The 27,866-nt window shown below is 37.7% G+C and overlaps 3 protein-coding genes across 5 annotated transcripts; 2 read left to right on the top strand and 1 right to left on the bottom strand.

Annotated features, from left to right (window-relative positions):
* Window positions 1-303: 303 nt before the first annotated feature.
* Window positions 304-4,275, top strand: rpusd2 (RNA pseudouridine synthase domain containing 2). Its single transcript, XM_056266371.1, has 3 exons — window positions 304-1,005; window positions 1,091-1,387; window positions 3,328-4,275. The coding sequence occupies exons 1-3, from the start codon at window positions 340-342 to the stop codon at window positions 4,147-4,149; spliced, it is 1,785 nt and encodes a 594-aa protein (XP_056122346.1). The 5' UTR covers window positions 304-339; the 3' UTR covers window positions 4,150-4,275.
* A 413-nt stretch (window positions 4,276-4,688) lies between these two features.
* On the bottom strand, window positions 4,689-17,807 carry disp2 (dispatched homolog 2 (Drosophila)). 3 transcript variants are annotated; one of them, XM_056266355.1, is made up of 9 exons: window positions 17,507-17,595; window positions 13,713-13,805; window positions 12,356-12,763; window positions 12,223-12,255; window positions 11,809-11,932; window positions 10,145-10,272; window positions 9,925-10,022; window positions 9,723-9,820; window positions 4,689-9,421 (listed from the first exon to the last, which is right to left on the bottom strand). In XM_056266355.1, the coding sequence occupies exons 3-9, from the start codon at window positions 12,706-12,708 to the stop codon at window positions 5,936-5,938; spliced, it is 4,320 nt and encodes a 1,439-aa protein (XP_056122330.1). In that variant the 5' UTR covers window positions 12,709-12,763; window positions 13,713-13,805; window positions 17,507-17,595; the 3' UTR covers window positions 4,689-5,935. The 3 variants fall into 3 exon arrangements, with proteins under 3 accessions (XP_056122330.1, XP_056122328.1, XP_056122327.1); XM_056266353.1 differs by lacking the exon at window positions 13,713-13,805 and having other exon boundaries at window positions 12,223-12,252; window positions 17,507-17,807; XM_056266352.1 differs by lacking the exon at window positions 13,713-13,805 and having other exon boundaries at window positions 17,507-17,807.
* A 2,711-nt stretch (window positions 17,808-20,518) lies between these two features.
* On the top strand, window positions 20,519-27,459 carry pkdccb (protein kinase domain containing, cytoplasmic b). The gene is made up of 7 exons (XM_056266390.1): window positions 20,519-21,475; window positions 21,637-21,753; window positions 22,983-23,254; window positions 23,510-23,589; window positions 23,688-23,795; window positions 24,381-24,557; window positions 26,744-27,459. Exons 1-7 carry the CDS (start codon window positions 20,927-20,929, stop codon window positions 26,845-26,847), a joined length of 1,407 nt encoding a protein of 468 aa, XP_056122365.1. The 5' UTR covers window positions 20,519-20,926; the 3' UTR covers window positions 26,848-27,459.
* The last annotated feature ends 407 nt before the right edge of the window (window positions 27,460-27,866 follow it).

A 27,866-nucleotide genomic window follows, 5' to 3' on the forward strand; every position in this document is an offset into this window, starting at 1 on the left:
ATGCGATCTATGAACTTTTTTTTTAATTGCCAAGAAATATAACAATATATAGCACTGCATTAAAAATAACGTAGGGAAAAACAGGAAAATACATGCATATCGTGTAAAGAGATATTAAATAAATAAGCTATGACCATTGTCATTAAATAAAAAGAAGCAATCAATTTTTCAGGCAAAAATAGTTCTGAATAATATTTATGGTAAATTTCATCAGGCTCAGAAAGTGAATAGAATGAAATTAGATTTTACACCGATATTATACAAATAATTCGTAAACACATGACGTCACAGTGATGTCATCAACCCAAGACGGAAATAACATTGTCATTGAACCGCTGGATGGCATGGCTCACGTGTGTGAAGGGGAAGGTAGCAGGTTTCAGTTCATTACTTTGCTTTGTAAAAAGAGAAAACAATAATTTCCTGAGACACTTGCATCGGAACAAAAACGTGAGTGTTAAAACCCTGGGAACTCAACGAACAGCGTTAAATGTCAGGAGAAATAGTGCACAAGTCTCCTTTAATTTCTCAAAACAACAGCGCTGCACACAGTTAAACGACATGGAGACTAAAGGGGCCACCATGGAAGAAGACAGCTGTGATACAGACAGCACGGTTAGAACAAACTGCGGTAAACGTAAACACGAGCATACGGATCAGGCAGCAAGACAAGGCCGCGGTAAGAAGCGAAAGAGGGGCGGAAAACAGCTGCGTCCCGGAGAGCGGTACGTGCCGCCTCCACAGAAACGCAACCCGGGTGTGAGTTTCAGTCAAGAACATTTTGCGGAAACCTCCTACTATTTTGAAGGCGGTCTTCGCAAAGTGCATCCTTATTATTTTGATTTTAAGACTTACTGCAAGGGACGTTGGGTTGGTAAAACTCTACTAGAGGTTTTCAAGAGTGAATTTCGCGCGGAGTCTTTGGACTACTACAATGAGGCTGTCAAAGAGGGGCGGATTAAACTGAATGAAACCCCTGTGGATGACCTGAATATAACACTGAAGGTAAGAGATCGCGTGACAATGATCACCGGTTGTCTCTGTGTATGTGATCCTGTATAATTGTTTTGTATCTCTTTTGCTCGTCAAGAACAATGACTTTTTGAGGAACACAGTGCATCGCCACGAGCCCCCTGTGAGCGGGCAGCCCATGGAGGTTCTGGTGGATGATGGTGAAGTGGTGGTGGTGGATAAACCTGGCTCGCTTCCTGTGCATCCCTGTGGGCGCTTCCGTCACAATACTGTCATCTTCATTCTGGGGAAGGAGAAAGGCCTTACTGGCCTTCACACAGTACATCGACTGGACCGCCTCACCTCTGGTGTGCTGCTGTTTGCTCGTACACTCGAGGTCTCCCAAAAACTGGACGAAATGGTTCGTGAGAGACAGGTAAGACAAACTCTCTGAATGACGCCTACATGGTTACAGTCTTGAAATGTCTGCATGCTGTTTGTTACCCCCTTCACACTTACTAAAGGGATCGTAAGTTAAGTAAAAGTTAAGCTCTGTCATCACAGAAAATTACTTTGACTCATTCCTGAGCTTTGGAAAATTGATCAAAATCTACTTATTGAGAAGTACAGACTTATAGAGGACTAAGATCACTCATTTAAATAATTTATTGATGTTTTAATAAAGAAATAAAAAATGTACTTTAATAATTTTTCAATTTAACAAATAAATACACATTTAAACATCTTTGTTTAATTCATCTTTAAAAATATAGTTCTAGTTAGTTGCATGTTACCAGTAATGATTGCATTTATAAAACATTTACAAATTGCTTGAATTTAGGAGTTGGCAAATGGATTAAGAAAAGCAATTACCCAATTCTTTTTTTAAGAATTATTATTAAATTTAAAACATTGCAATAATTATTGTTATTTTGATATTTTGTTAAGTAACATTCTTTACATGAATTAAACGGTTTCAGATGACTATATGTCAGTTTGTCAACTCTTCCTTACAAACTTCCATTGTAAGCATGTAACTGTCAACACTGGGTTTTTTGTTCATTCTTTCAATGAGGGATGAGTCAAAATTATATTCTGATGAGGATCAATATATTTTAATGCTGTCAATAAGTAGTGCTTAACCAGGAGCATTCATTTAAATTGGTATAAACATGGTTCCCAACTTCCCAGAATCATGGACATCTTGGAAATATCGTGCTTTTTTTTTTTTTTTTTTTTGGATTTCCAGGCCTGGAAACGTAATGAAAGTGTCTATTTTCAGTACAGTTTTTTTTTTTTCTAAGTGAGCTGCTTAGCTATAAAACAGGGAACCCTGCACATGATATCTGCAAAAAAATATAGATAATGTGGCTACAAATGAATAATCTGCTTCCAATTACTGTTTTTTTATTAATTTGTTCCCTCGTTTTAATTTAGTTAATTGGTCATGTGGCCACTATCTTGTAAAACTGTTTTATCCTTAGTGTAATTTGTATACCTAATTTAAAAAAATATGAATAAGAATAAAATGTTTATGCAATCTCTCAAAAGAAAAAAAAAAACTTTATCCAGTAACTTCATATGACTGGAATACTAAAAAGAAATAAGGTGTGGGAAGTGAACCCTGCATAAACTATGCTTTAAAATTGTAGCTGTGCAAATTCATATCAGTGGACATTTCATCGCATTTAAATTGTACTTAAGTTTTTTAACAATCTTATTCATATTAGAACAAGAATATACAGTATTTTTTGCTGCGGGTCTTAATTCACCCTTCAACAAATGAAGACCTTAAAAAGGTCTTAAATCGGAGCAAAAAAATCTAAAATTAATTTAGTGGCATTAAATGTTGCATGCATTGCAAAAGAGGGATATCTTTCTCAGTATTTTTTGGTTGTTTTGTTTTCCCATTCAAATATCTAAACATCCTGAAATGACAATACATTTACTTGATGCAAAATTATATTAATGAAAGATTTTATGCTTAAAACAAAAACAAATGTCATTGGTGTATGAAATCTTGTTTTTCCCTTTGAATTAGGTTTTTTTTTTTTCTAAAACCATTGTCAGATAATTCTTCTTGTTTTAATCGATAACAGTTTATTGTATCACTCAGGGGAAAAAAAGACTTCTTATCTTGTCATTTTTCTAATGTACCATGATTTAGATTTTTTTTTAGATAAAAATACAGAGGATCACTTTTTCAGCGTGATCAGAAGGGACAGTAAAAGTTATTTCCGTATTCTAGTGGTTGGGAGAAGAGGTATTCAAGTAATTTTTTGTCAAATTAATTAAAAAGTTATGGATATTTGTTGGAAGTGTTTTTAAACTTTGAAGCATTGAACTTTAACCATACTTTTGTTCTGTTTTTCACAGTTAGAAAAGGAATATGTGTGCCGTGTGGAGGGGGAGTTTCCAGAGGGTGAGGTGGTGTGTGAGGAACCCATCCTGGTAGTGTCCTTCCGTGTGGGCCTTTGCAGAGTGGATCCCAAAGGCAAAGAATCCCGCACAGTCTTCCAGAGACTGAGCTATAACGGACGATCTAGTGTGGTCCGCTGTCTGCCTCTCACAGGACGTACTCACCAGATTCGTGTTCATCTTCAGTTCCTCGGCTTCCCAATCCTCAACGATCCCATATATGGGTCTTCTGCATGGGGTCCTAATAGAGCCAAAGGAGGGCTGGTAGGTATGAGTGATGAGGAGCTTCTAGAAGCTCTTATAGAAGAACATCGTTCAAAGGAGAGTCTGCACTTGTTGGATTTGCCTGATGAAGAGGTCTCAGGAAAACAAGGGCCGAAAACAGAATGTAAGGTTGGTGCTGAAGAACACCATGATCAGATAACGGTACTTGAGTCAAGTGGTGGTGCATGTGGTGATAGTTCCTGTAAAGTGCCTCTGGGTGAAGTGAAGGCAGAAGGCAGCCAAGGACTTCACAAGAGCACATCTGCAGTCGAGTCTGAGGGCGAGATGAATGGTGCTCAAAAAGAAGCGAATTCCATCTCAGATGAAGCCCCCAGAACTGCAAAATCGAATTATTTTGTCAGAGATCATTTATGTGGCGAGTGTAAAATTGTGCGTCCTGACCCAAAAGAGAAGGATTTGATAATGTATCTACATGCATTACGCTACAAAGGAGCTGACTTTGAATACTCAACCCGACTGCCTGGCTGGGCCAAAGAAGACTGGCTTCAGGATTAAACTTAAATCAGATGTATTCATGCAACATTTATTACCAGATACTACTGTGCACGAGTTTACAGGAATGTTTTTTTTTTTAAACACACTTCGATTACTGAATACATTAGTTGTGAATTCAAAATGACTTAATTTCTCTCAATTTAAATTGATGAATTTGTTCTGTACAGTCTGTACTGTGGTGCATTTCTGTGTTTTGTCTCTTTTTTTTTCAGTTCCTTATTTGATAAGGACAACATTTCATCTGACATTAACATACAGCAATAAAACAGTCCTTTTTTGTGGGAATGCAATTTTTTATATATATATATATATAGATAGATGGAACTTCAAATACAGTGTATATATACAGTATACTGTATATATATATATATTATACTGTTTATAATTTGAAGTTCCTTCTCCCCCTACAGGTGGGTGTAATTGCCATGTTATGCATAGAAATTAAAAAATTTAATTGCATCTTATGAAGTCCAGTTTGAACCTGTTGAGACCTGAAAACCACCCCACAAAGTCAGAGATAGACTGCAGTGTAACCTCAATTAAAAATATTTAAATTTTTTATTGAAATTCTTCATCATAGTTTATCTTTTGACAACTTCAAATCTGATTTTACACACAGGCTATCAACAACAGTAGTTCCACACCAGCAGGTTTTATAATACAGCTGCATAATTTCAGGGGGGAAACAACTTTTGGCACAATTCATTCTTAAATTTTGGCACTTTGTATTTAAAGATGCTTTTTTGATTTCAAGGGCACATCCTCTGGCCTTAATAGAGTAACATTAAATCAATCTGAGTATAAAAAAGAGACACGTTCTTTCTAGCAAACTTTTTTTTCTCTCAGTGTAACAGGTTTAACTGACCTTCGATTCCAGTTTTATAATTGACATTTTTGTGCACATCACAAAACACCACTTTTTACATACAACCTTTTGCATTCTGATTAATGCATATCTTTCTAATACATACTGAACATGGAGGTAACACTCACAGTCTTGTATAGAGTTCAAATGTCATATTGCAGGTATTTATAAATCTGGGGCATTAGTGAAACATGTCCACACACTGAAGCATTTTAACTAAAGCACACTGTTGTAATTGGCCTATATTCTAATGGGCAGTCATTGTCTTTTTTAAAAGAGGTACTTTTATGGCTATGCAGTAACAAAAATAGGTTTGAAAATAATTATCATAACATGCAATAAAAGGTATTCATGGGTAAAACAGTTATAGCCACTGACGGTAGCAAGCACATTTATGCCAAGTTTTCCTAGCATAAGTTAAGCGTAAAATTACGGTATAGTTGGTTTTTAGTGCTTGATAATTTGTGTATAAAAACTGTAAATTATTTGAAGAGCTTAATTGGTTGTTGAGTCTAAATAACAGTAAAGAAATTGGTAATGATTGTGACCTTAAAATTATGGAAATTAGTTGAAAAGTTCATGGCTTGGTTGTGTAAAAGATCAGGCACAATTGTTCTTTAAGTGTTTGTAAGTTTGCAGTTCAAGGCCCCCGAAGAAAGGCTTTTTCAAAGGCTATTGTGTGTGCACATTCAGTGTATATTTACATGACATGCAAGGAATCATGCTAAAAAACAGTCTCCTCTTGAAATTTTGTAAGCACTGTGTATACTTTGAAACAATTAATTGATGTTTGCAAATGTCTAGGTCTCTTTCAGACAGATTCCGAAATGTAATTGCTCCTGAGTACAAAAGTTCAGCCCACCATAAAGTACTGGCCATGCTGTGGTTGTTTAGATTTTCTCAGCGTGTTGACAATATTGATCAGCTGCCACCTTCACCTTTTCCTTCCCTTTTTATCCAGACATCGGGCATGTCAGGTTTGCTGTTGGGCAATATAACTGGCACCTCACTTTGTGTGGTCCTCACCCTACCAGACCCCGGGGAGGCAAGGTCATATACGGTCTCCTTCAAGGACAGACGTAAAGTTTCTCTCTTGCCATTAAGGTGGCCAGGTTGTAACTCTTCCTCCATCTTAACAGCTTGAGAAACTAATATAGCAGGTTCTACTTCACTTAAGCAGGTCTCATTGGAGTCTTCGAGCCCCTCTATGGAACTCTGTGACTGACACGACAAAAGCCGTTTGTGTAGATGACAGCTAGTGGCTTCATCTATTGAGAGTGACCTTTCATTGACAGTGTCTGTAGTCTGAGTGATCATGATTTCTTCCATGCTTGAGGAAGACGATAAAGAGACATTCCAAAGTTGGAGCCCACCTCTCGTGTGGCCTCGGCATTTTTTGCACAAAATCTTCTCCTTAGATGCATCTTGTGGAGGAGCAACTACAGGACGCAATATATTCTCTTTGTACGGGGATGAGGTCTGGATTGCTGGAGGTGGGTTGCAACCCTTAAGGTGCCTGCTACACATGTCTGCCCTGTCAGCCTCAATGCTGACTCGATCATAGTCTTGCCTTGGACTAAGGCCACAGAACTGAATATCGTCGGAAAGGACAGAAGGTCTGTTGGACAGCTTGCTGGTGCAAGTGCTATTTTCGAAGCTGTCGCTCAACTGGCAAGCAAGTGGCTGCAGCTCATACTGTTCTGGCTCCCGTCCTCCGATCGGTTGGCGCTTTCTATGGTGCTGCTGGTTGGGGCAAAGAAAGCCTTCGCTTTCTTTATTAAAACTTCTTCGAACCCGAGAACCTGTGCCACAGCCAAATGCCCCATTAGCTGCGGGATTGGTGGTCCCTTGTTCTGTAGCCGAACAGGACGACAGTATATTTTCAGTGGCTTGCTTTGTAACGCAGGGTAGGGTTATGCTCCCACAGTTCTTTTGGGGGCCGAAGAAGCAACACAACGACTGGAAGAAGAAAGTGGCAAAGCCACATGCAACACACTTCACAAGCAGGAGGAAGATCCCAAGCTTCCTGAAAAGCAATGCAGTTGCGGGTAACATAATAATACCCACGCAAAAATATGCCCCAGCACCTGTTGCTACCGGGTAACCCATTCTCTTCAGGGAATGTGCAACCCTGCCCAGTCTGTCACTGTGTGGGGCCAGGCTGTATGAAATGCAGTAATTGGCCACAAAGTCAACAGAAAGACCTGCAGCTGCTGAAATAAAGAGTGCTTCCACACCATTTAACTGCCATTCCAAAAGCACAAGGAGACCAACAGTAGCAAACACGCTTCCTCCCACTGCAATGGATACATACACACTTAATAGAATATTCCACGTCATCAGTAAGAACAGTGCAAAAGTGAGAGCTACCGAAAAGCCTGCCACCTCCAATGTCTCTGAACTCAAGCAGTGCTGGAAGTCATATAAGCCTAGTTGGCTTACAAACCATCCTTTCTGCAGTCCCATTGGAGCCTTGGAGATTTCCCCATTAAACCATGGTAAGATCTCTTGATAGAACTGTGACATTCTGCCGAAGTTGAAGCTGTAAAGTTGTACAGTCTTGAATATTACAACAAGGGCAGTGATTCGACCATCCGAATCAAACCTCAGGCCTCCACCACTGGTTAAGCGCCCCTCTGCATACTGTTCTGCCACCATCATGCTAAGGCACTGCTCGAAAACACTTGGTGGGTACGGAAAGGGAATATTATTGCAGCAAAAGCTAAATGCATCCTCGCTTTCTGAACAGCGCCGTATAGAAACCCAGTGAATCAAACGTTCGACAAAACACAAATTGTCTTCTGCGGTTTCTTGGTCAGCTGATAATGGAGAATAGAAGCTCTGGTTTTGAATTTTTCCACACAGATCCCGGAGCCACAATTGGGCTTGGGGACTGGTCATATTGAACCCTGGATCAAGAGCTAAAGATCCATTACTTTTTGGATCAAAGTGGTCACCATCGTCTGATGGAACGATGCCCCAAATTAGAGTCAGCGTCATGGGTTCATCTTCTCCCTGTTTCATTCGCTCAAACATGAACTGATGCCGATATTCAGCATCGTATCTCTCAAAGGGATGGCTGGAACGGAACAACTGAGTTGTCCTGCTGTTCGAAGTTGGCAGTTTCATGCCAGGGTCTACGCATGATATGTACGTTCCACCGACTGCGAGAACTGCAAACCAACAGATCCATATGTATCGGAATTTCACTACGCCACAAGGCAGGATCTTTAAAAAAAGCAGGTTCGATGTGTCCGAAAACCCTCTGCCTAATGTCCGAAGCTTCTGCCTCAAGGTAAACAGACAGCGCTTTCTTGAACTTGTCTCCCAGAATCCACCTGTATTTTTTGAGCAGCAGGGCTTCCACGCTGCCTTTGCAACAGGGTTTGAAGACAGCTCAGCATAGCGTTCCTGCAAAATGAGGGTGCAAGGAAGCCAAACAAGAGCAAATAATGTGTTTATTAATGAAGCACTGCCAAGATATACAGCGAAGCATCTCACGGCAGTGATGCTACTTATGTAGCCTGAGTAAAACGTGATGCTAGATGTCAGACCTGACACTAATATCAAGTATCCTATTTCCTGTAAAACCCGGTTCATTCTCTTCTCAGGGACTGCTGGAGGGTTGTGGCTTAGCTGTAGTTTCCAGAAATCAACAAAAGTCAGGGCTTGATTTAGGCAACTTCCCAAAAGGACAAGGACTGATGCAAGATTGAGGAGTGGAAAAAATTTCAAGCGAAATGCAACTTTGTAGAAAAAATATGAGGTGGAAAGTGATAAAAGGACAGACACCAGTGACATCACCGCTATAAATGGTGATTTGAGATATATTCCCATTGTGAACAAAAGTGCCAGAGCTGCAAGAACAGGATAGACAGAGTCCCGTGCCAAATAATACTTGAAAAGTTTCTGTTTAATTCCCAAATCCATTCCTGTTATCGTGGTGGTGTTGTAGGTGAGCTCACGACCCTCTAGATGGTCCAAATACATTTTCATCAATGGATCACCTTTCTCCACTGGTAGAAATACTACACTATATTTTAGAGACGGGACCTTGTATTCAACAGTCTGTGGTCCCAGGAAGTCCTTGTCCACAAGGTAATGAAGAATCTCGAAGATGCTTGACAGTTTACAGCGGTGTGGGACAGATGCACAACGGCCAAATTTACTCCACTCAGTACATGATGCAACCAGGCTTCTGTCATGGTAGTAAGGGGCACAGAATCTGAGCAGACCAAGGCTTTCAGAAACATGCCGTGGAGTCAGACTAAAGCAGGAAGAAACGTTGTTGAGAAGAGCCAAGTAGTTTCCCAGAGACCAACTTGGACAGCACTCATTTTCCACTGTGGAGCTGTATAACTCTGATCTGACCTGGCAGAGTTGATCAAATTGTTTCCCTGAACGGATCTAAAATAATAATTAAAAAAAATTACTTGCATTTCGCAGCAAAAAGATTGCAAATATAAAAAAGTTGTATTGCTTTTTTAAATTGAAAATGTATTTGTATAATTTCTTATTCAGAACCAAACTGCCTGCACAAGTACCTATGATTACAAATGATCACTAATGATTCAATCCTGTAATATATGAATCTGATTATGAACACACTGAATAGATTCTATCACATATCCAACAAAACACTGCATTGAATTTCTTCTTGAGAACGTGAGAATATTATCCTTTCGGAAAAATATAGTCCTTGGTTTACCTGTGTCTGTTCCATCTGGCACATGGAGTAAATTGCCTTTAGACTCCAGAGACTGGCAGAGTTTCCAGAGCGGAAGACCAGCTGAGCATAGCGCTCTCCTACAGAACCACAGATTAGGTGACAGAAAACAGCATCACATAAAACATGCTGTGCTCCATTTACTGATTTATTAGGTTAGGAAATACCTGAATAAAAATCTCACCTGGGGCATTACAAAAAAAGTTGTCCTCAGCGTAATCTCTGTGCAGCATTCTCCTTGATCGTTCTCTTAACTGAGGTTCAGATATAATTGTGTCCTCTCTGTAAGACAAATATGTTTTTCAATATAAACATAACATACAATCATTTAGTATTAAAAGCAAAAGTCAGATTTAGTGAAAATTTTTAAGTATGTTTAGCATCATACGATCGGCAAGAAATACCCTGCTGTAGTTCTTTCTGTGAGTTGCCATGGAACTGGGGAAAATGATTTTCCAGGCCCAGTGTTTTGCTGTAACCTCATCCAGGTTGCTAGACGGATACTGATGTCTGTTCCACGTGGTTCAAATCCCTGTGAGATCCGATCAAAGACACATGAGAGGTAAGCAGAAACTCTTTGAAGTCATTATAAAAATGAATTGAACTCCTTTGAGAGGCCAATTTACAATTCTAAAGATCTAAAGTCCAGCGTTGGCCAGTTTATTCTCAGAAATGTATTCAAGCAGAAAATAAACTCTTAGGCCTGGACTCAGAGACGGGGCTTAAATTAAGCCAGGATTAGGCCTTCGATAAATTAGGTAATTTAAGTCACTTTTATAAACGTGCCTTAGCAAAAAACATTACTTGTGTGCACCTTGAGACAAAACAATTAGTACTGACATATTTTAAGATATGTCAGTGCAAGTTGCTTTCAGCAAACGGCCCAAACATGCGTATTAGTCTGGGACTAGGCTTAAAGGGATAGTTCACTTTGAAATTAATTTTTGGTATGTTTTAGCTTACCTCAAGGGCATCCAAGATGTAGGTGTCTTTGTTTCCGCAGTAGTTTCAATTTTGATATTTTTAGGTCAAACCGTTCTTGTCTGTCAGTCATATAATGCAGGTCTATGGTCACCACCTCAAAGAGCATGCACAGAGAAGTCCAAATTAAACATGATTCAATGACTTGTAAATGTAAGTACACATTGATGGCCTAAGACACGAAACGAGCGGTTTGTGTGAGAAAACGAACAGTATTTATATCGTTTTTACCTCTTGTAACCACAGCCACGTCCAAGTGATCTGAGGGCGCGGGCGCTTCGGTCTGCGCAAGCGCTGGAAAGTGCAGGAAGTGATCTCTTCCAAAAAAAATAATAATAATCAACGTTGTCTGTTGATATATCGAAATCGTCTTCCATTGCGATTTCCTGTATATCTAAATATGTTTAGATCTTCACAGTGAAAGGTAACACTTCCGAAATCTCTGTGTAAACAATGAGTGACGTATCTATGATATATGACGAATCTCCCGCGCCCTCAGATCACTTGGACGTGGCTGTGGTTACAAGAGGTAAAAACGATATAAATACTGTTCGTTTTCTCACACAAATCGCTCGTTTCGTGTCTTAGGCCATCAATGTGTACTTACATTTACGAGTCATTAAATCATGTTTAATTTTGACTTCTCTGTGTATGCTCTTTGAGGTGGTGACCATAGAACTGCATTATATGACTGACAGACAAGAACGGTTTGACCTAAAAATATCAAAATTGAAACTACTGCGGAAACAACATCTTGGATGCCCTTGAGGTAAGCTAAAACATACCAAAAATTAATTTCAAAGTGAACTATCCCTTTAAGCCTAGTCTGTGAAATCGGTCATTAATGTAAAAATGTATTGTAATTTTCAAACTTTATATCTCTCAGTTGTAACTGTTGCAACTGTGAATTTTAAAATTGCTTGTTTTAAACTTAATCTTACAATGATTCCTTTTATATTTGACTTATTTTCTTACACCACTTTTAGTATGTTTAATTGAATTCCGTTCTTTTTTTAGTACAAACAGATGCATTAACATGAAGCATTAAACTTCATTATTTCTGTATTATAGACATGGAAATACTCACCAACAAAGGGTCTGAAAAGTCTAGCAGAGGACCAGTCAAAATCCCAGCCAGGGAACAGGCAAACAGAACTAGCGTACATGAAATGAGTACAGTCATCGGGTACTCCACTATGACCTGGGAATAGCTGTAAAAATCAATGTTCAAATGGTCAAATTTAATCTAATTGCTGTATGGCACATTAACTTGCATCATACTACTGGTATTTGCCACCCTGCATTTTAGAATTACATTACCACATTAGCCTAATGCTTAAATGCGTCTTCACGATTCCTTTAAATCTAATATTAAACAGAAGGCTAATTTGTTAATGTGCACTACTGTATTACTGTAAATAATAAACATAATATTGAATTTCATGTGATGTTATTATAAACAAATAAATCTTTATCATCAGTTGCTATAAAAGCATCTCACCTCCTTGGTATCCTATGCAGGCCATCATTCCTACTAAGAAGACAAACATAGAGATATAACATATTTAAATGTTTACAATCAACTAGATGTATGTCCATTAGAATGATATTAATAATAGAAAAAGGGTCTGGACCTCACTGTCACCATGTGACGCTGTACAGGCTTGTGGTTACTGCCATCATGAGATCCATGAAGCCAATGGCACTGCATTTTATTGTGACACGAAGGCAGATGTGATGGACTGCAGCTATGGACAGTCTTAACAGGACTCGCTGAATGCAAGTCTGCTTGCTGGTAAGCATTCTTTTGATCTGGACATACATTGCTTTGATTCGAAGGCTGGTGGCCACAGCAGGGGCATCTTTTGCGTTGTGGTGAATGAGAGCCAGAGCCCTGGGATGCTTGACGGTGGAGTTGAGTAGAGGAGTTTGACTTGAACGGACTGTCGCTGTCTGCTTGGTTCTCTTCTATCTTGACCGGACACATCTGAGATTCTGTGCTGTCATTGTCCGGAGGACACAGCGAAACCTCAGGGATTTCACTGCAAAAAAAAAGAAAAAAAGAATCGCATTATCAGATGTTTTTACTCCATTACTGTGCTGGTCTGTAGCTATACTTTCACACCACTACCTTTTCAATGTAGCCTACCAGTTGTTTCAACAATCTGATAATTCATCAATTGGGCTGATCCAATTTCTGTAGTTTCTCGAGCTAGTAACTTACAGAATCATTCATTCAATGATATGGTCGAGCAAGTCATTTTGGGAAATTATTTACTTTTTTTCTTCACTATTTCTTTACTATTTACTTCACTACATTTTAGCACATAACTTTGTACTCCACTACATCAGGGGGAGGGGGGGACATACCTTTCCTACAGTTATTTCGACATGAAGAATTCACGAGACGCAATGATGTCAGATTCGTATTGAATCTTTTATTTTAAAGCCGATTCTTACTGTATGAACCGGTTCACAAATGGACTGATCCGACTGCTGTAGTTGATGAGCTAAGAACTAACTGATCCAGTCATTAAATTAACCATTTAATTAATTGTAAATGAAAATCATATTTCAGGTTATGATTGACTAAGTTGTTTAAGTGCCAAATCAGCTGTAAACAGCTTGTTGTTTTGAGAGCACAATGTGTTTATGCTTACTTCATTTAATATCATATTTTGCTGCTGATTTCACTTGTTTGTTTACACACTTCAATTTGGTAACTTGATTACTTGACATTGAACGTTTAATCGTTTGCTAGCGTCAGAGCATGAACAAAAAGAAATGTTTTCATATTTGCAGATCATGCGCATTGAAAGCCTGAATCCATCATGTTGACCAAAAAATAGAATGTTTAATAAAGATTTTGTAATGTAAAATAATTAGTTGTCCCACAAATACTTAACTTAAGTGTACTTAACTTAATGTGCCTCTAACATTTATGTTTACAGCTGAGTGTCTGACAACTATTTTAGTTAGTGAGTGTCTTACCCTATATATTAGATAAGCAGTGTCTGGAAAATGTATCAGCGAAATGCTTGAAGACCCAATTAGGCCAAGTAGGAGGGACTCCATCAGTTTACCCTGCCAACCGCATAAAAAGCCTGTTCAGATTAGATTAAAAAAAATCTCACTAGTAGGCCTACGTGCAACTCAACTGCTCAGAAAAAATATGAGTGCGACAACTGCTTAAAATGTACTGCTGAATAATGTAGATCACCTTGAAGAACCAAACCTTAAGATTCAGTAGGCCTATTCATTTTTTTCTTCGTTCAGTATATCCACAATACTAATTATGAACATTTATTATGGCTCTTTATGGGGAACCATCAGTTGTTACTATGCTGAAATGTTAAAGTATACAGTATAAGCTTTATTGATCAAATAGCATAATGTGTCATGATATAAACCATGTTTCTATTTAATCCCCCTTTATATTTCAAATAAAGTGGCAGGTTTGGTGTGAGAAAACATTAAACTACTCTCTTAAACATTAACAACTCCTCCTAACTATGAAGTTTTAGGTTATTTGCTTTTAACAAGCTTGTTTTACACAGATCTAGATGACTCTTAGTATTACCAGGGAGACAAGCAATGCAAACACTGGAACAAACAAATGACTGCTGTTCAAGTTTATAAATGTGTCCAAGGAACAAATACGCTGCCTTTTTGGTTTCTTTAAATGTGCAAACTAAATTGGGCAGATTATAATATGCACGACTGATCCCATTTAGCCACTAACAAAATAAACAACCATAAATCATGTGCAAGGAAAATAAAACGACTTCTGAACCAAACGTGTCTGAATAATGATTAAACAAAGCATTGGCTCTTAACCCTTATGCCTTTTCTCTCTCCCATTACTGAACATCTTGGTTGGCCTAAATGCTTAAAATGTTTCTCGGCACATTGTGTAGGCCTATTTGGATGTGAGCTGCTTCATCTCCATTAACTCCATCTTTCGGATTAGCCCGCAATAAAACATGGCAATCTTTGTTGTGGATCAATTACTAAACGCAGAGCTGCAAAAATAGCATCAGGAAATTTGATAATGCAATGTAATGTGTGATGAACTTGCTTATTATTGTTAGCAGATTCCCATTACAAGGCTTTCTGCATGAATTAATAACGTTACAAATTTCGACATATGTTAAAACTTGTAAAAGCAGGCATAATTTCAATTCAGCATCTGATGAGGATCATGGGTTTACGTTGTGCGCATGCTGCAGGTGTTCTGATGGCTATCAAAAGGAACAGGCATAATTTGATTTGACAGCTCTGCAGCTGGTACATCGTGTCTGGCGGTCCGCATTGCCAGGACTCGGAAGTGATTGTTGTGGCCTGTCAGAATGTAAGGGTGAAATCAGTCCATCAGCAGACAAGGAAAGACACTAGAAATCTTGCACTTTGGATGGCTCTGAATACCTCAAGGATAGGGAAAACTAAGCTTAATGGATATGATTGTAATTTCCAGAGCGAATTTGCTCATAAAATACAGTCGGCTTAAATATTTACTGGAGCAAGCATAAATATTTACTAAATACTTCATTTGTTTGCTCTCTTTGCACCAAATCGTATGAGCACATGATGTGCATATAAATATTCAGCAAAAAACATCGCTCAGTTTATATTCCCATCTCCCTCAAGCTTTTAATACTCTGTGGAACTTACATGGTAGGAGTCATGATCTGGAATAAATGCCTGAAATGTAACAGAAACTGAATTGATTGAACAAATGCACACAGCATTTCAGTGGACATCAGCCATGTTGGCTGACAATCACTAACTACTATCATGCATGCAGTATAATGGACACTTACGCTGCACAAGATTTACTTCAGGCCACTGATACATGGTGACTCAGTCTAGATCCAAAATAATTGGACCGATTCTGTGACACTGCTCATAGGCTCATCTTCTTGCACGCAAAGTGCAAAGTAGCTGCTGTACATTGGCTAAAATCTTATTTTTAATGATCAATTCAATTTAAATGGTCTAAATTTGAATTATTAATCCTAAAATCTAATAATCAACTTTCTTTTTTACTAAACCATTATACTTTCTAGGAACACATGCAGGCTGAATGAAACTTGATGAGAGTAACAATATCATTCATAAGTTGATTGATTGTCATCTCAGTAATGTAATTATTTACCAAAAGATTCAGATTAATGCTGTTGCCACCAGACTATAAAATCTCCCAGGCTGTTTGTGACAGTTTTGGGAGATGGAGCACTTGCATTTGTGTGTAGTGTGTAGGATCGTGTGCAGCCATTTTAAGTAGCATAAACAACAGATAATAACATGGAACAAAACCTTTGATTAACAAATCAAACGCTGGTAAGGGAGGCCTATGTGTGCGGATCGCATTGGAATATAAAGACAAGGATTCTCCTGAGAGGGTCATACTCAAACATGAGTCACTGCAGCTTCAACTGGATCTTCTCCACCAAAGCTGGAGAACGCATCTCACCATCTGCTCATACTTTGATATACAGAAAGATTTCATCATGAAAGTTAATCATTGTTGATGTTAGCAGAATAGGGAATGTATAGGCCTACCTAGTTATGCTGAAGCAAAATATCTAAGTCGGAGTAACAAATGAGCCCCGTGATTAACATTTTCAGAGTCAGTCGTCTAACACCTCCATTTAGAGTCCTAGATCCCAGTGTAGTTCATTATTAGAATTACTCCAGACATATGAAACATGTCTGACTAATGAGGATAGAAAGAAAAGATTTCCTCTCCATTTTTTTGGGCATTCATTAAAGGAATTGTAATATTTCTCAAATGTCATTTTGAATAGTAGATGTAGCTACTGTAGTTTTTTTTAGAACAAATGCAAATTAACATGGATTTAGCCCGAAAATTTATTTATTATTACTAATCTAATAAATATATCTACATTTACATAAATAAATATGAATGTAAATATATTCTGAACAAAAACATCAGGATTGTCAAGATCATCATATCTCACTTCAAAACACTACATCAAATTACATAACATTGCAGTTAAAAAATATTTAAATGAACTTAAAGTCGATATCACATCAGTCCCTCTATAATTAATGAAGTTTAGATGACTATACCACATTTTTGATATGGCATACCATTTAGAAATACTTAATTTTAATATTCAAGCATTCATTTTTATCAAGATACAAAGCTAAAAAGTGTACTGCATAGCAGGAATGTCTTGATTATGTTATAATGTTTAATAAAATAAAAAATGACACAAGGAATGTGCTTATAGCCTTTAAGTTCAATTTGGTAGCATATCTACATAACATTATTTTGTCATTCATTGCAAGAATTTAAAGAGTATTTTTAATCTTTATATTTTTGAATGACATGTGCATTGTAAGTCAAATATACATTAACATGGTTTTTACCCTAAAAATAATTCATATTGGCTTTTGTGACCCAAAAACATTAACTGTATCGTCAAGATCAGTGGTCGTGACTCGTGCCAGATTATGGATCAAATAAGCGCAAATCTAATAAATTATAGTATTTAGTAGTAGTAGTACTATTTACACGTGATCTCCTTGTACTTTCAACCTATTGCTTGGGGTTTTTTTTATCCTAGAATTGTATTTTCCCTTGTAAACAAAAGCCAAAGTGGGTCTGATAGAGAGACACCTTAAAAAGCGACACGTTCATTATTTCTGATTATTTGCAAAAGCAACCTTTTAAATGACTTGCGTTCGCTCACAAGCACATTTCCTCCAACAATTAGCTTATAATCCTTGATATCCAGTAGCGTACAGTATACACGTACCTTTGAGCTTCTTCATGAGAAGGTCCCTCTGTCGTGGCTGAATCTGTGATTTCAGCATCATCACGCTCTCTAGAAATAGACACGGTATCCATGCTTTAGTGTTTTAATATCCGCCTGTCACTATCAGATGTAGGCAATAATTCTGTGCAGAAATGCAATCGTATCGGGTTGTGTGCGTGCTGTTGAAGGCAAAGCCTGCGTTAGTGTGTATATGGAGGCTGCTTCATCGTGTGATCTGAGGTGTTGACAGTGAGTTGAGCGCGCGCTGTTCACCCGAGGGTGGTGCTGGAGAACAAAACCACATCGCGTTTACACTGCAAGGGTTTGTTGCCAAAGCCAAATCGAAATTGGAAATGATTTTGTATTCTTTTCTAAAGTCATGTGACCCGGTAGCTGACTGCAATAATTTGCTGCATACAATGCAATACGTTCCCAACAGTTATCATGTTTAAATGGAATGGAATATAGTGGTCTATATCTCATTAATAACTTTATGGTTTTGAGTTCAATTACACAATTATGCTTTTTATCTAGCTATGTTGGTTTCAAACATCTTTAGTTCAAACTGTTTAAGTCGGCATGAAACGGAAGTTGTGATAGTCTTTTCTGTCCTAAATCCAGTCAAACAAGACATTTTTTAGGGCTGGACTTAATTTTGTCCATCAGGAATTGATTGGATGGTGGTGCTATTGCTGTGATCTCATGTGAGTGAAAGGTTGCCCCGCCCTCACGCCAGTAAACACGTCATCAGAGAAGAGAAGAGATGTCGCTGCAAGAGGGATGGGAAGTTACTTTGTTTAAAGATTAAGAGGGCACATTAATTAAAAGAAATTATGTGCACAAACAATTTATAATATTTATATAAATAAAACAATATTCCATTAAAATAAGAATTGTTCATTTTGATTTCATGGTGACTTTAAATGTGAATGTTTTACAAAATTCTGTTTTGTTTGTTGTTGTTTTTTGCAATAATTGTTGGGAAAAAAAGCAAACTTAGTAAAATCATAGCATACATTCACACAAGAGTAAATTAGGTCAATTTCCTGGGAACTGTTCTCAAGGGCATTCATTATAATTTCCTACAATTTATTATTATTATTATTTTACCATTTAAATTTGTTACAAGAAAAAACTATTATGCTATTTAATGGCATGCTGGTCCCCTTTTTACTGGCTAATAATGGTGGAAATGTTTCTGTTGTTTCAAAAGCTACAATGATCTTGGTGACAAAGAGTGGTTGGTCCAGCAGATCCTGATAAATATAAGTGATACAACCATTTATATCAGATACTGCTGATAGAATATCCATTTGATATACAAATGACCATATAGTGTTATTCGACTGTGAGAAAAGCAACATTATTTAGGCTATTGGGCTTTATGTTTGACACTATTGGCAGAAAGGGGAACATCACTGAGCTGAGATGATGAGACTATAATGAAATTCATTACAAATTTAAATGCCACCGAAGTATATTATTTATTATTATGACTCACTATTCTCTACAGACAGTGTGCTAGAAAAAGACTTTTTCTCACATGCGCCTTAACTCAACGAGTTTTGACATGATATGTGTTAAGCCCACAGCTCAGTTGCCTCTGGAATCCATTCGAGCATGTTTGCTTCAGATCATGGGTGTTTCTGTTTTGGCAGTCATATCATAGTAATCTCTAGTGGCACATTTCTCCCAGTGAGTACTACATTGTTGTTTTATTTCCTTGGTGTATTTCAAGACAGAAAGACACATTTTCTTAATAAAAAAAGCAGTGAGAAAAGGCTCAGTGGCAAGAGATGTATGAGTGAAATAACATTTATATGCTGTGTTTCTAAACTATAATGTGTGACTGTTTGCGCACATTATTCCAGTAAAAGTTTTATAGTTATAAAAAGGCTTTCAATAATACTGCAAGCAACTATAATTCACTCTTCGTCACTAAGTGGAGGAAATGTAAAGTTAAACATTTAGCTAAATAAAAATGTACAATAAAAAACTGAACGACATTTATATATAATGTGTTCAATAAGACATTAACTGTGTGTGACTTTATTACGTCAATATGTTTTAGGATTTTCACATTCTTTTGAACCTTAAAATGAATGAGACCTTAAGTCCTCATGATGAAATCTGATCTCACAGGAAATGCATGTTAATATCATTTGTAAACGGTAATGTATCTCAGCCGATCATTTGCAATAGAATCACCCAAGAAGTATTAATACCAGGCCTAATAAAAGGCCCATGATGTATTTTTTGACATTTAGGATGAGTGTTTTGTTCATGTGAGATGCATTTTCACCATCTGTGGTACACATATTTGCATCCTAATATTGTACTTAATAACCAATATTCCACTATACATTCTAAAAAAAAACTTGAAAATTGAACCTTTGGTATTTATGTAATTTATATAAAAGGAAGTTTTACATGGTGGGCCTAAGATATACTTTGCTACCACCTACTGACATAAAGAGGTAAGCTCACCTTGCAGTTTCTAAGTGATGCACATTAAAGGGATAGTTACCCCCAAAATGAGTTTCTTTGTTCTGTTGAACACAAAATAAGATATTTTATAGAATGCTGGTAACCAAACAGTTGACAGGCCCCATTGACTTCCATAGTATTTTTTCCTTACTATGGAAGTGAATGGGTTAGGGTAGGGTCAACTGTTTGGTTACCAACATTCTTTAAAATATCTTATTTTGTGTTCAACAGAAGAAAGAACTTGTGACAGTAATAAAAATGCCCTGGAGGGACAAAATTGGTTTTATAGCGAGAATAAAACAGTATAGCCTTGGCTAAATGCTTAATATTACCCAGTTAAAGCAAGAAAACGAAAACATCACTCAGGAGAACAACAAACAGGCAATAAGCTGAATGACACAAAAAAAAGAAACAAAAAAAAGAAACAAAAAAAAAGATTAATAAAAACAATATGGCTATAGCCTACATTTATTTTGTTATAATGTATTAAATGCTGTAATGGACTATTTTTCTTCAAGCTATTATCTAAGATAATCTAATAATTGTACTTCAAGCAATCAATGTTTCATGTCAGTGTGTTTTATTTATTTAATCGTTCACTAACAGTCAGTTCGCCTCTCCTGAACCCTGTAAGGATTTATTTTGCGATAATGGCCGTCTGAATGTATATTATCTTTAACATACATCCTTCAAAAGGTCAATGAAATGGTAAAAAACACAGACCGTCTTTTGTGTGTGTGTCAATTGAGGTTGCATTGTGTGGGAGGTGATTATTTGGCCACGAGCAGTAGGACACGCCCAGGGGGCGTCACCACAGCTAACAGTTACTACACTAAATTACAGTGCGCACGTTCTGTCCGTGCCAGAGAGAAGTATGACCGAACACACCGTGTTGGATTTTGACAGTGCAGACTGGACTTACAAGAACTTACCATGACTTTCTCAAGGAATCCCTTTTGTACTTTTTTCCTTCTTGCTTTGTTGTTTATTTCTTTAACAGTTTTTCTGAAAAAATGGCACTTTGGTCTCAAGGAGAACAAACCTTTTGGTGATGCCCGCCCAGATGGTTTAACTCCCGAGCGCGAGAGATTACTCCAACAACTTAAGGAAAGACAACAAGAACTTGAGCTCCTGGACTTTACATTTGACAATATAAAATCTTTAGAAGGGTTTAAGGATCCACATTTATCCACAAGTGACAGTGTTAACTATATCAATGCTAAAACTGTTATTGGTTGTGAAGAACTTAGTGGCATAAAAGCTGTTGACTTTCTTGGTTCAGGTTACACTAAAACAGTGTTAAAAGCAGAGTTACCGCAAGGATTATTTGTGGCGCTGAAATCTGTAAACCATCAGGGCACTGACATGAGATTGTGCATGGATGATTTTAAAGATTCACAGGGCTGTCATGAGCTTGTTTCTTTCAAACTGAGGAAGGAGATTGTGTTATTGCAGAGACTGCAGCACCCCAATATTGTAGAGGTAAGAAAATCACCCTTATGCAATAACTTGGACTCACTCTCCAGGTTGTGCTGTTGTTATGTCATGTTTGAGATATGCAATTGTTTAAAGGATTAATATGTGCCACACATTGCATTTTGCACCAGTTCATCCATCCACTGATCTTTTTGTGTTTGTTCCAGCTGAAAGGTCAATGTCAGGACAGCGCTCTGGTTGGTGGCATCACAACAGTTCTGGAGCAGGGGATGCCACTTCAGATGATACAGCTCCTGCAGAGCCCCTGGGAAGAGCGCTTTCGGGTAAGAGCACCACCCCCCAGCCCTCCTATGGAGTGTTAATCAGAGATTCCCCACCCACTGTCCCCCCACAGGGCATACCTGAGGTGGGGGTGGATGGAATTCTTCAGCTTGGGTGGATTAACTGGAGCCCCATCTCCATACCAACTGAGCCTGATCAAATAGTACCGAGGGACAGATGTCTGTCTCAGATGTCCATCCTTTTACTCTTCTTTACCCTGATAATTTCTCTGCACTGTTTGAGGGAGAAGGCGATGCCAAGTTTCACGAGGCGAGAAAGTATTTTCTTTCACGTTCACTTTGGTATACAAGAAGCAGGTGCTGATACTCTGTGCCTTTGATTTTTGATAGGTTCTGATCATGACAAATGCGTTTAAGCTAAAGGGCTGTAATCGAGTGTCTCTTTGACATCCTTACCTTCTCTGAAATGTCTTAACACGTGGTCGAGACTTATTCAAAAGGTGTTTGGTTTCATCCACCTCTGTTTTTAAAGAGCTGTGGCTACGCTTTCTTATTCAAAGGGGACTTGATACCATTGCTATGCTCTCCTGTGTTAAAACATTATATAAGAAAAAACAATGGATAATGGTGAAGACTAGTTAGTAAAACAACAGATCATATTTACAGATTTATATAGTTTACTGTACGTTGTGCATATAGAAGGATCAACTTACTTTAGTGATGCCCGAGGGAAATTCGGGTGTACAACAATACATCAAACGTAGGTGCAAAAAAAAAAATCAATGCTATTAGTATTCACAATGCAAATATCATGTTTTTAATTCACATTTTAAGTTTAAACAAGTTACAAACAAGTAAAACATTCTACCAGTGCAGTGAGACAAAACACACTTTCACACATTCTTTGAAAACAAGCTTTATATTGTTGTCTCTCAAATAAATGTATCTCAGAAAGACTGTAAAACCAGTATATAATAAAACAAATAATTATATTATATTATATTATTATACAAAATATATATATAATTTAAATATCTATAAAAAATTGTTTTTAAGTTTTATTGGTTCATAAAATTGGTAACATATGAACTGACCATTTTAATTATTTAATAGTAGTATATAGTAATTATAATGCTAATTATTTAAAAGTATATATAGGTTTTACCTGTACATACAATTTGTAAAAAAAAAACTGGTCGACATTCACAAATGAATACAGCATGGGCCTGTTTTTGTCAGTTTTAGTAACTATTGATTGTGTTTGCACTCAGGTCTGTCTTGGTTTAGTGCGGCTTCTTCAATACCTGACGCACTCACCGCTGGGATCGGTAGCCCTCCTGGATTTCCAGCCTCGACAGTTTGTTATGGCGTCAGGAGAACTCAAGCTAACAGACTTGGATGATGCAAGTATTCAAGAACCAGCCTGTCAGAAGGACTCAGACTGCCTGCTGCAGTTCCCGCTCCGCAATTTCACCCTACGATGTTCCCCCTCTAGAATCTGTGAAGGCTTGAACGAGATGAGGAACCTCTACAATGCCTACAGGTGAGTACTTCCCACATTCCATCTTTATTGTCTGTGGCAGATAATAAAAAGAGATGTTGTACAAGAATCTGTCATGGTTGGTGCGGGGAGTTTCAGGACAGCTTCTCCCCTCTTTCCCTGTAATGATTAATTCTCCACCCTGCTGAGTGTCAGGGAATCAGTTGTAGCATATTGATCTCGCAGCATGAATTACCACTCCGCTGTTCTTGCCAGAGTTTCGGATGAATTATATAAATTCATTATTTTCCTCCCCAGGTATTTTTTCACCTACCTGCTGCCTCATCAGGCTCCCCCACTGCTGAAACCTCTTATTCACCAAATAATGAACTCCACAGGTGGGTTTTGCTGTGAAATTCATCTTGATGAACTCAACTTGGCTATCACAGCAAAAGTGGCCGTATAATGAAAGCTTAATTTTACATTCTGGTCACAGGGGATTTGAAGCAAAGCATTAATGAAACCCTGGTCGCCTTTGAAGAGGTTTTGCATGCGTACAAATCTGGTCTGCACCTGGAGAGTTTGCCGCCATCAATAACAAGAGGTAATGCATTGGCTTTAGTGATGAATTGTACTTCTTAACAGTTTTCAGCTCCCATTACATACATATTCAATCATTACTACTGAAAAAAAGCATTCCAGATATACCCAGAGCTCTCAGCATGATGTGTCTCTGACCGCACCTTAAAGAAGATGTACTTCAGTCATAAAACATGTGTAACTCAATCCATCTTCAAGGGCAAGTTTCGTACCCCGTAAGACTCTCTCGCTATACCTCTATGTGAGCTTTGACACCCATAAATCAATCACGTGGCCACAATAAACCTGCACAGAGGCATTCAAACTGCCAAGCATTGTCAAAGAATCTTCAAATCTTATGTCCAAACGCGTTCACAGCAACTCTTGTAAAAAGTTTCCACACTTTGAGATTTTGGCAGAGCCACCGCTCTTTTGTTGTCCCCACATGTGCGCTCACACATTTAGTAACATGAGATTCTGCCACCTCTACTGTGAGAGGACTCTTTTCTCTTAAAGTCTCTGAACGTGCTAATATTTTACAGATGGGTCTTACAACAGTGTTGAGTGGATCCTGGAATGGTTTTGATGCATTTTTTTTCTCTTTGTGCAGATTATGCTGTCCTGAAAGGAATGAGGAGCGTTGCAAATATGGAATACAGATGCAGGCTGTCGTACAACCAGCAGGGCTGCGTGCTGTCTGTGCACAGTGCCAGAGAGGCGGCGCTCATCTGCAGTTCTCATCCACAGTGCACAAGCTTCTCTCTCAGCAGCGAAAGAACTTGGACAGGTCAGGGTTTGCTTTGCACTACTAGATTACACTTACATCATTACAACAGCACACGTTTTGTTCTTTGGTGAAGCAAAAAGTGACACTCAACTTAATGACATACTTTCTCAAACCAAAAACGACCTTTTTACTTTGAATTTAAAATAAATTAAAGCCACGTGTAACTCAAAACAGATCCCAATCACAGCAGAAAAAATATATATAAAATTATTGTTTTTGTCTTGTCTTTTAGTACAAATATCTAAACATCTTTAAAACAACATACATTTTGGTAACACTTTACAAGAAGGTTCATTAGTTAACATTAGTTAATGTATTAACTAACATGAACTAACAACGAGCAATACATTTGTTACAGTATTTATTAATCTTTGTTAACGTTAGTTAATAAAAAATACAGCTGTTCATTATTTATTCATGTTAATTCACAGTGAATGAACTAATGTTAACAAATACAACCTTTGATTTTAATAATATATTTGTAAATGTTGAAATTAACTAAGATTAAAGGAACACTCCGACTTTTTGGGACTTTAGCCTATTCACCTTATCCCCCAGAGTTAGATAAGTCCATACATACCTTTTTCATCTCCGTGCGTGCTATAAGTCTGTTTGACGCACCCACCGCTAGCCTAGCTTAGCACAAAGACTGGATGTAAATGGTTGCAGCTAGCATACTAATCCAAATAAGTGACAAAATAACGCAAACATTTTCCTATTTACATGTTGTGATTTGTATAGTCACAGAGTGTACAAAAAACAAAGTCACATGAGACACAGACATATTTTAACCGTATAAATACTGGGAACTATATTCTCTGAAGGCAAGGGCGTAGATTTGGTTTGAACATTGGGGGGGTTGAAGTTTGGGTATGCCTCCTGATATTGTGATCATGGTATAAATAATGGGGGGGTCGTAATGCATAGATTTAAATATTGGGGGGGTTATATCCCCCCCATCCCCCCCACAAATTACGCCCCTGTCTGAAGGCGAAGCACTGCTACTTGGGCGGAGTGATAACCGCAGCACCTGAGACGAGCCGTGGTGAGGAGCAGAGAGCGAGTCTCAGGTGCTGCGGTTATCACTCCGCCCAAGTAGCAGTGCTCGCTTTCAGAGAATATAGTTCCCAGTATTTATACGGTTAAAATATGTCTGTGTCTCATGTGACTGTTTTTTGTACACTCTGTGACTATACAAATCACAACATGTAAATAGGAAAATGTTTCCGTTATTTTGTCACTTATTTGGATTAGTATGCTAGCTGCAACCATTTACATCCAGTCTTTGTGCTAAGCTAGGCTAGCGGTGGGTGCGTCAGATAGAGTTACAGCACGCACGGAGATGAAAAAGGTATGTATGGACTTATCTAACTCTGGGGGATAAGGTGAATAGGCTAAAGTCCCAAAAAGTCGGAGTGTTCCTTTAATAAATACTGAAGAATTATTGTTAATTCTTAGTTCATGTTACCTAAGGTAGTTAACTAATGTTAACCAATGAACCTTTATTGTAAAGTGTTACCCATATTTTGTAAAACATTTTTGCAAGATATTTTATATATTTTAATTGTTTAATATTTTTCATAGCCTATTGGCAATTCTGTTCTTATTTTATGAATAAACCTCAATACATTTATGTTAAAAGTGTGTTTAAAATTGAGAACTTTAAAAAAATTATAATCCTTACCAAATTTAGTTAAAACAGTGTTTTAAATTTACTTTTAAAAAACAGATAATTTTAGTTAGCAATTAATTTAAAAAATGTCTTAAGCATAATCCTTACTAAATTTTGTTAGATTTATGCTTTAAATAATGACGACAGGCACAAATTAAATATGAAAAATAAACTTCATTCAAGATATATTATCTGAAATATCTCATAAATTTTCTTCTAAAGTAAACCAAAAATAATGATTAAAATAATGATTTTCGCAGTGTGTTATTTGAGAAAGAATGTGTTTTACAAGGAAAATGGTAGCAATAAATCCTCAGGACCGTTTCGCTTTGGAAAAACGCAGCTCAAAAACCTCTGAAACATCAAATAAATATCTATTCGATGAGCAGGCCTTCAATAAAGCGGTGACTACCTCTGTTCAGTATTATAAATCATCTGAAAACATGACCGTTGTGTCTGTCTGGAACAGACTGTGTCTAACCCAAGGGCTCTCTTTGCCTTTACTTGTCTGCAGGTCGACTTCTTGCCGCTTTCAGAAGTGGCTTCAGCCATCTGGTTCCAGATGTGAACTCAGCAGTGTACATGAGGAGGGTTAAAGCCTCGGGAGCAGTGCTTTGAGAAAGAGAAAGCCAGAGGAACTGGAGGGGGGGGGGGGGAATTTGAGACAAATGAATGTGTTATATTTATAGGCATCTTACTCAATGGCTGTTTGATCTCCCTGCCAATCCTACACACTGCCAAGGAGCGTTTAAAAGGATTTCCCTTCAGGTATAATTAACCTGAAGGGAAAGAAGCAGAAAGAAAAATACAGCCTTCTAACTTTTTCTCCTGTCCTATGTTCACATGGCATGGTCTACTGGAAGGACATTGAGCCTATTTTACACTGGCTAATGCCTGCAGGAGGAAAAAGAAAACAAGCTCTTTCACAGATTTACTTTGATGTTAATGAGGCCAGAAGTTTGCAGCGTTTTGCTGGATGCCAGTGTGTGCTGAGAACCGTGTCAATAGGCGGAAAAGTGCTGAAGCCACAAAAGTGCAGGAATGTTTAGTGGGAGCCATTGTCTTTCCTGTATTAACTGATATATATATATATATAGGAAGTACGCCATACTTCATCCCATGGGTGTGTTCATTTTCTTCTTTCAGAGAAAGAGATATTTATGTTATTTGTGTGGATATGTTTGTTCTACATTCTGTTTTGTTTTATTCATTTTTTTAATACAAACTAAGTAAAAAAAATCATTTGTCTTTCATTACTATAAGGACAGTTTTCCGAATCACGTCAACAGAAACCTTTTTGCCATAACTACATTGCAGCATTACCATCTTAATGTTATCAGTGCTTTCTGTTAATTCACTTTTCGGGTGTGAAATCAACTGTCGGCCTTTCCATTCTCCTCTGCTTGTGTTTTAGCAATCATTTCTGAAGAGACCTCCAAGCGCAAAGTTTACACAAAACCTTTCCAACGCATGCCAATAAATCACTTGCAGGGTCATTATAGTTTAATTGTTACATGTAAATGCAGCTTGTTTGGGGCCCCTTTCTCATGGAGAAGCCCCAAAACAAAGGAGCATTAGGAACAATTAAAGTAAATCTGCTGTTAGCACACGAATGGGGCTGCCATCTGCCCTTGTTA

This window comes from Rhinichthys klamathensis, unplaced genomic scaffold (genome assembly GCF_029890125.1).
Source record: "Rhinichthys klamathensis goyatoka isolate OS25496 unplaced genomic scaffold, OSU_Roscu_1.1 h1tg000247l_1, whole genome shotgun sequence".
Classification (NCBI taxonomy): Eukaryota; Metazoa; Chordata; class Actinopteri; order Cypriniformes; family Leuciscidae; genus Rhinichthys; species Rhinichthys klamathensis.